The 11,231-nt window shown below is 40.8% G+C and overlaps 1 protein-coding gene across 1 annotated transcript; it reads right to left on the bottom strand.

The window, feature by feature from the left end:
- Positions 1 to 9,140: 9,140 nt before the first annotated feature.
- Positions 9,141 to 10,847, bottom strand: LOC133732771 (uncharacterized). The gene is made up of 2 exons (XM_062160352.1): positions 9,473 to 10,847; positions 9,141 to 9,377 (listed from the first exon to the last, which is right to left on the bottom strand). Exon 1 carries the CDS (start codon positions 10,586 to 10,588, stop codon positions 9,485 to 9,487), a length of 1,104 nt encoding a protein of 367 aa, XP_062016336.1. The 5' UTR covers positions 10,589 to 10,847; the 3' UTR covers positions 9,141 to 9,377; positions 9,473 to 9,484.
- Positions 10,848 to 11,231: the final 384 nt, after the last annotated feature.

The raw sequence follows: 11,231 nt of genomic DNA on the forward strand, positions 1-11,231 counted from the left end.
TTTCGAGGAGGAAGATCCACCAGTTCCCAAGTGTGATTCTGTAAAATGGAATCAACTTCAACATCAATAGCCTCTTTCCAATGACATGGATTCCTTGTAACTTTGAGGCTCATTTTCTAACAAAAAAGTTAGAAAATCTGGAGCAAACGACTTTGATGTTTTTGCCGTCTTACTCCATCTGGTATAGACTTTTAGATCCTTTTGATCACGCTCCTCATTTCCTTCATGATGGCTACTGTTAGCATCATCATAACTTCTCTTCAAATTAGTTCTTGTGAAACTTTACAAGAGAAAACATTCTCAAAGATTTCAGCATTCCTTGACTCAATAACTATATTCACATGTTTATCAACCTTTACTAATTTATGCACTAGGAATCGATATGCACTACTATTAGATTCATAACCAATGAATACACAATCAATGATTTTGGGTACTATTTTAACCTTTTTAGGTTTAGGAACTGCTACCTTAGCTGCACACTCCCACACTTTGAGATATTTATAAGGTCTAGCTTCAACCTTTCCATAACTCGTATGGTGTTTTATCTAACTTCTTATGAAGTAATTTTTTAGAATATACTTAGCAGAAAACAATGTTGAGAATATAGTTAGCATAAAGCAATTCTGGGATGCTTCAGAACTTATCAATATAGCATTCATCATTGATATCTTTCAACGTACGGTTCTTACGTTATTGATATCTTTCAATGTACGGTTCTTACGTTTGGTAATACGGTTTTGTTGAGGAGAATAAGGAGTAGTAGCTAGATTGGTGAAAGATTCCATGTTGAGCACAAAACTCAGCAAATGGTGCTTCATATTCACCACCTCTATCGCTCCTTAAGACCTTGATCTTTTGACTAAGTTCAGTAAGTTGATTCTCAACTTCGTTCTTGTAAGTCTTGAACATTTGTAAAGCTTCATCTTTGCTTCTTGAGCTTGCATACGATGAAGTTGAAGATGATGCTAAGATAAAACCTTGTGACCATAGACCTCACAGTTATTTGCTTGGTCCATGATGGTAACTCCATGTTTTCTGAATGCCTTTTCGATCGAGTCCTTAGCCTTAACCATTTGTTTTCTAGCTTGATCGTTGTCGAAATCGTCAGTCTCCATGACATCAATTGACGTTAATCGTATTGTCTTTTCTCTCTTCCTGTAGGATGTGAGATTTTCAAATGTTGTGGTTTTGCTATGAAGAGGCCTTGCATTTATAGTAGTAGTATCTGACTACATTCCGCAAGGATTTGGTGTCATGCCTAGAATGGGAGTAGAAATAAGTTTAGACACTTTCTTTTTTGGTTGCTAGCAGATATAGAAACCTCATTTGGATTTCAAATCTAGGTAGGAATGCATCTCATCTTACAAAAAGAAGAATAGAATAGGTTAAAATATGATAAAAAAAATTAAAAAAAAAGGGAAAAATGCACAGACAGTGTCTGAAGACTCTAAGGACTGTCAAAACGATACCTGGACTTTCAAACGTATCAATGTGATACCTGGACTTATATTTTGTTGTCAACGTTGTACCCACGTCAAGTTTCCATCACGGCTTTGTCAGTTTGAGTCACGTGCGACACTCGTGACCCCCAAAAAGAAGGCTAAATGGACTTTTTACTCACATCAGCCCCACAACTTGATTAAAACTTTGATTCCCTCCAAATTAACTACACTTACACAGAGAACTTGACCTAAATCATACCCATACTCCAGCTCCAAAAACCAAAAGTCAACAAAACTGAATTAACTAGGCTGGAAAGGATTCGATTCCATTGGATTCTTGACAAAAAGTGATTGATGGTGAAGATGTGGAGGTTTTTCAGAGAATCTGGATGAGACGCAAAGATAATAAGTCTCACTTTCCTCTCTTTCCTTCTAAGAACAGTGTCGGACATGGTAAAAAAACATGTGCCTCAGAGAATCTGAGTCCAGATTAGGGTTTTGATTAAGATGATATTTTTTTAGGGTTTCCAGATTTGGGGCTGAATTTTTAAACTTCCAATTGGGAGTGGTCCATGTATTCTATTCCCTCTATTTGTCGATCTTGAAGTTTGAATTTCCAGAATAGTTTTTTAATCTTCTGATTACATGAACTGCGAATAATATAGGGATTTACATATGAGCTTTTTCTGCCAATATGTTAGGGTTAGGCTTTATGTATGCATTTTCGATTCAATTAGAAGTGGATTTTTAAGCTTTCTGCGTTTTTATTTGGTTTTTAGTTCCAAAAGATTTATACAACATGGTGGTTATTTTGACAAGATGCCTGATGGTATGAAGAAGTACAAAGTAGCTAGGTTCAACAAGGATGGTGGGACAATTTGGCTAGATGGTCTAGACCCTGATAAGATTGCATGGACAGAGTCTGGGAACATAGTATGGGATCTAGGGTACAGGGAGAAGCCAATATCGTACTACTTCAAGCTGCCTAGGACACTCTGCAATGAGGGTTGGATGCCGATTAGGAATGATACTGATACACTTGAGATGGTGAAGACAAGGCAGATTAGTGTATTCATAACTGGTGGTGGTAGAAGGAGAAAAAAAGAGGCTGAGGAGGAGGATTTGAGACCTGTTGATCCAGATTGGGAGAATCCTTTGAATAGGATGACAGCAACAGAGAAAACAAAGGCTCAACAAGATGCCAACATTTTTGGAAGTAAGCTAAATAGGCCAAGTGTGGGGGGTTCTGGTTCTAGTAGAGTTAATGTGGTTGGTGAAGGAAGCAGGCACATGGAAGGGGTAGATGGTGTCATCAATTTAGACTAAGATAGTGATATGAATGGGATGGTGGAGGAGCAGCAGACAAGTCAAAGCACCTTTAATGGTTTTAGTGACTTGGTGCCTGATGTGTTAATTTGCTAGTCAAGGAGATGGAAGTCACATGGAGCAGGGGTAGAATGGCAATAATGGGCAAAGAATAAGGTCTATGGGGGTATTTAATGGATTTTACAACACATTTATTAGGAGCCCTAGAGGGAAACTTGGAGTGAAGAGGCCGTGGGAGGGTAAGAAACTTAATTTTTCTGAAGGGGCAGCTAAAGAAACAGCTCCAGCATCCCAGCCAAGTGTGGAAGCTGCTCAAGCATCTCAAGTTGAACCAATTGAGGTTGAAGCTGCAGAAGTAGTCCAAGATCAGGGAGAGTTAAGGACAAGTGAAGTTGAAGCTGAACCAACTCAAGAAGCAGCTAAATCAAGGTCTGAACCTGTTCAAGAAGTAGCTGAACCAACTCAAGAGTGTGAAGAAGTAGCTGAACTTGTTAAAGAAAATGCTGAACCAAGAAGAGAAGTAGCTGGCAAACAGGGGAGCAGGAATAGGGGGTTCAGTGAGGTTGAGAAAGGCAAGAAGGTTGCTGAAGGAGCTGCATCCAATGAGAAAGGCAAGAAGGTTACTGGAGGAGCTGCATCCAAAAAGAAGGAAAGATCAACAAAGGAGGCAAGGTACAAGACCAGAAGCAAAGGGGAGAAGGTCTATGAGTTTGAAGAGGACAGTGACTCAAGTTCAGGAGGTTCTGATTTTTACATTGACTCAGACTATGATCATATTGATTTTGAAGATGATGTCCAGTTTGAACAAAATGTGTCCAATCCTAGAGTTGTGGAAGAGTTTGAAGAAATGGGCTTCAGAGGAGAATGTAGTGATGATGCTGGAGGAACAGATGAGCTTGTGAGTTTGAATGGATCTGGAACTAAAGAAGATGAAGAAGGTAATCCACTTCCCTCCCCCACTTGGAGAGGAATCAAGTTGAAGTCTTGGAATAGAAGGGTAGATTTGAAGAACCCAAAGTTTGTGGTTGGCCATGTTTTTGCAAACTCTGAGGTACTTAAGGAAGCAATTAGAGAGTGTGGTTTGGTGACAAGAAGAGGATTGTGGTTTCAGAAGAATAGCATAAACAAGATTGAGGTTAAATGTCAGTTGGGTTGCCCATTTTGGTTGTATGCTAGCAACATTGTAGAACTTGGTCCAAGCAGTCTTGTCATCAAGGCATTGAAACTTGAGCATAAGTTTGCTCATCTTACAGAGAGTCATCACTTAACATACCACATAATAGCCAAGGAAGTACAAGAAGACTTGTTGGTGGATGAGGAGTGGTTCAGGAAGGGGATGCAGAACCATATCCAAAAGAAATTCAATCTTGATGTAAGCATGCAAAAAATTGCAAGAGGGAGAGCAAAGGCCAAAAGGATGAATGATGTGCATTAGATACAGCAGTACAATATATGTTGGCAAGTTATAAGAAGGAGCTGCTGAGGAGCAACCCAAGGTCTACAGTTGAGATAAAGACAGAGTTGGTAGGTGAAGTGAGAGGTTTCATAGGTTCTATATCTGCCTGTTGGCAGCTTGCAAGAAAGGGTGAATTGAGGGTTGTAGACCTTTGATTGGATTAGATGGCTATCATATTAAAGGTCAGCACCCTGGTCAACTACTTAGTGTTGTTGGTGTTGATGGGAACAATGGTATGTTCCCTACTGCATGGGCAATTACTGAAGTGGAAAACAAAAACACTTGGAGATGGTTTTTGGAGTACTTAGCTTGGGATTTGAAGATGGAAAGGCCTTCTTCTTACACATTTATCACAAACACGCAAAAATGTTTGGAGATGGTCATTGCTGAGTTATTTCCTGGGGAAAAACATAGACACTGTGTGAGGCACCTATACAACAACTTTAAGGCTAAGCATATGGGTGAAGGGCTAAAGAAACTGGTGTGGGATGCAGCTAGATCAAGCACCAGGGTTTGGTTCAACAAACACATGGATGAGATGAAGGGATTGGATGATGGGGCATGGACTTGGTTTCAGGACAAGTCTCCAGAACAATGGAGTATGGCTTATTTCAAGGATACATCAAGGTGTGACCTTTTGTTGAACAATCTTTGTGAGACATTCAATGCAGCAATCCTTCCAGCTAGGGACAAGCCTATTATAACAATGTTGGAGAAGAAAAAGATGGATATGATGGTGAGGATGGCACATAGGAGAGTGACAGCTCAAAGATGGAGTGATATAGTTGGTCCAAGGATTAGGAATATATTAGAGAAGGTGGCAGAAAGGACTAGCTGTTATAGAGCTTATCACTCTGGTGAATTTGAGTTCTAAATAACTGGAGGGGGAGATAATGGAAGCAAGCATGCAGTGGACCTAAGGCTTCACATTTTCACATGTAGGAGGTGGCAGCTTAGTGGAATACCTTGTGTTCATGCCATATGTGCCATCAGAAGCAAAAAGGCAGAGGCTGCTCTTTTTTGTGATGATTACTTAATGCCAAGTACTTATATGGAATCCTATATATAATCCCAATATTCATCCTATTACTGGTGAGGATGATTGGGAACTATTCTATAGCACCTCCCCTATACAAGAAGCAAGCTGGCAAACCAAGAATGAAGAGAACCAAGGAGCCAGATGAGAAGAAGCAGCCTCCACCAGCCCCAATTGATAAATCCTAGATGCCAAGAACATATACTAAGATGACATGCCAAGTCTGATTCAAAAAAGGCCATAACAGGTTGGGCTGCCCAATCACAAAGGTCAAAAAAGCAGCAGCTGCATAACAAGGAGTACGTCACTACACTACTTGGTTTGTGTGCAAAAAGTGTTTTCAGAAAGTTAACATTAACTTATTTTTTCATTTCAGGGGGAAAAAGTTCCAATGCACCCCAGCAAACTAAGAAGAGACAAAGGCAGCAGGTTGGTTAATTTTTGTATAATGGAGGCATATGTTTGTTGAGACTTATTATTTGTTTTTGATTTGATCTGATCTGTTGGTGGATGGTTTTGGTAAAAGCCAAAAGTTAATGGTTAATGCTTTGAGTTTGTGATCTGTATGAGTTGGGTTGTTTGGTGGCTTGTTATGGTTATGTTGTTTTTGGTTGCATAAGTGTGTTAATTGATTAAGGTTATGTTCTGTTAAATATGCAGGCACCAAGAGTTCCAAGTTCAAATGTTAAGGGAAATGGTAATGGCAGCTTGAAGGAACAAATCATCAAGTCTAGGAAGGCTTGGAAGAAGATGGACCATGGAGGGAAACCAAGCTGCCAATACAAGAGCTTCTAGTTCACAAACCATGCATGAACCTCCAACTCAAGCTAGCCAAAACCTTAAAGCAAGAAAGGCACAGAAGAAAAGTCAACCTCAATCAGAATCAGAGTATGTAGGATTTTGAGGCAAGTTGTGAAGATCCCCCCAAGTTTTTGTTACATGTTTGTAGGCCTATGGTGTATTGAACATTGGTACTGTTTTGGTTATGTTGTTATGGTTATGACATTGGTACTGTTTTGGAATGTTTGTAGGCCTTTTGTTAAATTGCTCTCTTTTCTGAAAATTATGGATTATTTGTTGAAACAAATATGTTGGTTTATGGAGCGATGTCTATTATGATTATTGGCCCTTCTTTTTTTCATTTTCTTTTTTAATTGGATGGAGTTATAAACCCAGATTTACAGGACTTCATATGGTACTGTTTTGTTTGGTTGTGTTTTGGTACCCAGCATATGTGAAACATGTGATGGTCAACTAGGTCAACATAATTTAGAGGGAAGCAATATAGGGTAATCAAAACTGGAGGGAATAAATCAAGTTCATTGGTCAAGAAAGTGTTTTTGGCAGGAAAAAGGGGTTGGGTCTAGTCTTATAAAGCAATTTGAGGGCACATCGGTCATTTAGCCCTCTTTTTTGCGGTCACGAGCTTCACACTTGATTCGAGCTGATGGAGCTATGACGGAAAGTTGACGTGGTACAATGTTGACAACAAAATATAAGTCCAGGTATCACATTGATACGTTTGAAAGTCCATGTATCATTTTGACAGTCCTCCAAGTCTCCAGACACTGTCTGTGCACTTTTCCAAAAAAAAAGAGGGAAAATCGTCCAAACAGTGTCTGAACTTTTCCAGACTATTAATTTTCATACCTATACTTTAAAAAACCTCATAATGGTACCTGAAGTTTTGGCCCCGACCCAATTTCTGTACCTAGCAACAGTAAAATCGTTAACAGAGTTAACTGTTGAAGGATATTTTCGTCATTTTACTGTTCATCTTCTCTGAAATGACCACCAACCCAAAATCAACCTTGCAACCCGGATCGAACCCCGATACCAATTAACGGCAGAATTCAGTCTCTACTCTCTACGAATAACCCGCCGAAGATCACCAGCCCAAATCAACCAATTAACCCTGATACCAATTAACACCGGAATCCTTCTATAAAATCTGGGTTTATGTTGAAATCTGGGTTCATAAAATTGGGTTCTCAGTTCTTGCATAAATCTGGGTTCTATAAGAACTCAAACTTTCTCCTCTCTCACTCACCAATTTACTTTGTCTGTACATTCCAATGGAATCAGTTGCTTTGTTAAATCATCTTTTGTTTTTCACTTCTGTCTTTATCTAATCCTTTCTCTCTCTCTCTTCTCCATCTCTGTTGACCATGATGCTCTCTCTCTCCTCCGTTTATGTTCACCACGGACGCTCTCTCTCTCTCCCTCCCCCCCCCCTCCATCTATGTTCACCACTCTCTTCTCAGTCTCTGTTTCACAACGATGTCGGTGTGTCGGTGCACTCACTGAAGGAGAAGGCAGGTTCATCCACGACGGCAAACCGGAAAGAGTTGTGGCGGTAGATCCGACCGACCCGAGCGCCAAACCGAGCGAGAGAATCCGGTCAAAATCATCACAACCCACCATCGAAGTCGGTGAGAACAATTTCATCCAAGAATCGACAAAAGCAGCTTTATTGGCCAAATCAATCCTACCCAAGAACGACATCTCTGCAATGACCACAAGGGCCACGATGAAAGGCATAAGCTTGGACCATCTTCGCTTGTTCACCGGCGGAGACCGACAAGGCTTCGTGAGTCGTCATTGTTCTCGAGCCTCTTTGAAATAAAACACACCCAGCAAACAAAAATGGCTCCCTCTCTCGTGGGTCTTTTTTTTTTTTTTCCAAGAAAGAGAGGAAGAAAGGTCAAGAAATGGGGGTTTTAGCACAGAAGCATTATGGGGTTTTCAGAAAGAAGGAAATGGGTTTGATTTTTCTTCAGTTTCAAGTCAACTAGGTGGGACGAGATTGGAATCAAATTGGGGAAGAAAACCCAGAAAAGCAAAGGTGGAAAGAAACCCAGAAAGATGAGGTTTGAAATTTGATGAAGTGGGGCAAGATAGAGAGGTTCAGTCCTTGTTGTTACTGCTGGTTCTCAAGGATGATTGAAATGAAGAAGTAAGAAAGAAGAACTGATAAGCAAGGAGGAAGTGAGGATGAACATTCATCTTTTGAATTCACGTTAAAAAAAAAAAAAATTGGAATTTTGTTGTTTGGTCTTGGTGATGGTTTCGGTGGAGGAGAAGAAGAGGATGGAGACGAGTGTCGGTGGTCATTTCAGAGAAGATGAACAGTAAAATGATGAAAATATCCTTCAAAAGTTAACTCTGTTAACGATTTTACTGTTGCTAGGTACGGAAATTGGGTCGGGGCCAAAACTTCAGGTATCATTATGAGGTTTTTTAAAGTATAGGTATGAAAATTAATAGTCTGGAAAAGTTCAGACACTGTTTAGACGATTTTCTCAAAAATAGAAAAAGAATTTTTTTGTTTTTTTTCCTTCCGACCAAAAGAGAAGGATAAAAGCTATATAGCTTCGCTCTGTCTTTATTAAAAAAGATTGTCTAAATAATTACAATGGGTACAGTAACAAAACTGCTCAGTCTTTACTAGAAGCAATACATTTGTTTTATCATAGTGATATATTCATTCACCAATGTAACTCCCTGTGCAATCTTCACTCGAGCAATGATTTACTTCCGAAGAACACCTGTTCACTCATCTTGAAAACTATAGTAGATTTAAGCATAGAGATAAACAATGCCCCAAAAGAAAATGAAGATCTTCATTACAAAAATCAGATGGAAGACCTGATCCTTTTGCCACTACGTATTCTACTTGATCCTGATTTAGTAGAATTCACAGATTTGATCGGCATCAGCTAAATTATGATGTCGTTGGTAGTTAGCATACAAGCACTCGCTAATTAACTAAGGTAGTCTGCGGTTTGCCCATCTAATTGATATATCATGAATGCAAGTAAAATCTCATAAAACTTTGCAATTGATAAAATCTTCAACTAATAGGAATCAGCCAAAATTAAAGAAGAAAATAAAGTTGTTCAATATTCACAAATAGGAAAAGCATTTCACATAAAATGCACTCTAAACATGGTGATCAAACCTAAATATTGACATAACCTTGCTATTTTAAGCTACCGTAACATGGCATAGGCAACCAAACAAACACCAAATTCCCATAGATCGAAATCCATGTCCCCAATGGGGGATTCGGAGCTCCGCTGTGACCGGATTCCGGTCTAGGCCAGTTGAAAACCTGTGCAAATCACCATCACAGCCATCCATCACAAAAATTCACAATCTGTGGGACAAAATTAAGGAAAACCAAATTCCATATTATCAAACTCTCACACTGTAATAATCTCAAACGGTATACACAATCACAAAGCAGGGAAGCACAGCCCTCGGGTTAAACACCAAGAGCTCCTCCTCATCCACCCTCATCTGGGTCCCACTCCCACTCCTCCCCACCACCGAGTCAAACCCGCCACCCTCCTTGTCCACGTCATCATCAGAGTCGCACCCGACCCGACCCGCCACGACGCGGCAGACCAGCATGGCCCGCTTCACGTTCATGAACTTGAACTCCTCCTCGATCTCCTCCGGGATGGCCACGTGTGCCCTGGAGCTGCTCGACAGCGTGGAGATTCCGTCCAACTTGGGTGAGAACCCTGACTTGATAATCCCGCAAACGCTGCAATACTGCTGGTTGCAAATCCCGGAGTTCCCGCCGACTCCCAAGTCGCAGAGAAAAGTCGAGCAGTGAAATCTCAGCAGCTCGTTCCCATCAGCTACGCACCTTTCGTCTCTTCCAACGGCGCCGTTTCTCGCTGCTTTGGACTTCACTAACTCTCTGTACTCTTCGAACCTGGCAAGTATCTTGACGCTGTTGTGGATCTTTAGAATGCGGTGGATCACTGGGCTTTTCTGGGTGTCGGTCCAGCCTGTTTTGAATATGATCTGGACTATGTTCTTACCGGTGTCGCCGTTGTGGAGCTCCGACACGGCGTGCTTGACTGCTTGGTGGTGGTCGAGCGCCTGAGGTTTATGGAAAATCTCGCCGCAAGTTGTGCAGGGGAAGATGTCGTTTCGGAGAGGGAAAAAGTGGTGGTCGCCGGAGAAGATATCAGAGTCATCGGAGTTTTTGGGCGGAGGGTCTGATTTGATTTGGGCGGGAAGGACGAGGGAGACGAGGGAGTGGCTGGAGGAGCGAGGCGGCGTGGAGAGGTGGTGGGTTTGGGTTTTGGAGGACTTGAAGACTTTCTTGAGAAAGGACCAAGAGGAGGAAAGAGCCTTTTGGGGTTTTAGAGAGGGTTTGGAGAGGAATGAAGTGAGTCTGCGTTTATGGCGGTGGGGATTGGTGGTGGAGGCGGCGGCGGCGGTGGGGGTGATAGTGAAGCAGCTGAGGTGGAAGAGAAGGAGGAAGAAAGAGAGGAACCTGTTGAAGAATGATGATATGGTTGCCATTACTGCATGAGGGAGAGAGCTACTCAAGCTTGGTAGTTAGGCATGAAGGAGACGAAGTGATTGAGAGAGAGCGATGATTAGGGAAATGGGAAATGATAAAAGAAGAAGAGAATAGATGAAGAAAGCTGGGTGGGACATGGAAGAAGAAGAATAAAGGTGAAAGAAAGAGGTTTAAGAGTAGGTGGAGGGCAACTTCATGGTATCTCTGTCTGCGATCTCTCCTCTGCGTTCTATTGTGATTCTCTCGCCTTTCTTATACTAGATGAGGGAGAGATTGAATATATTGTAGAGTTCCACGATATTTTGGAAGGAGAAAAAATGGAAATGTGATATATAATCTACTATATATGAATTCTGAATGGTGTTCACTACTAATAGAGATTACCCATGGAAATTTATTGAAATTTATGGCAAAAAACTGTACGCTTCGAAATTTATTATATACTACATAATTAAAAATGGATAGATTTATTAAATATGTCTCATTTGGTATTCAATTTCAATAATTAAGTCTGAAATAATATCAATGTTGCCTACCTGATCAATAGGATGCATGCACTTAAAATTCTTATTGGGTTACATTACATTGCATTTTTCATACTCTTGTGCGGTATAAGGACCTATCCCTGCACCAGATACATTC

Source organism: Rosa rugosa, chromosome 2, assembly GCF_958449725.1.
Source record: "Rosa rugosa chromosome 2, drRosRugo1.1, whole genome shotgun sequence".
NCBI classification, from domain to species: domain Eukaryota; kingdom Viridiplantae; phylum Streptophyta; class Magnoliopsida; order Rosales; family Rosaceae; genus Rosa; species Rosa rugosa.

What these genes read in the sequence shown, in the direction of transcription:
- LOC133732771 (XM_062160352.1), bottom strand. Translation starts at nt 10,588, where the DNA reads ATGGCAACCATATCATCATTCTTCAACAGGTTCCTCTCTTTCTTCCTC.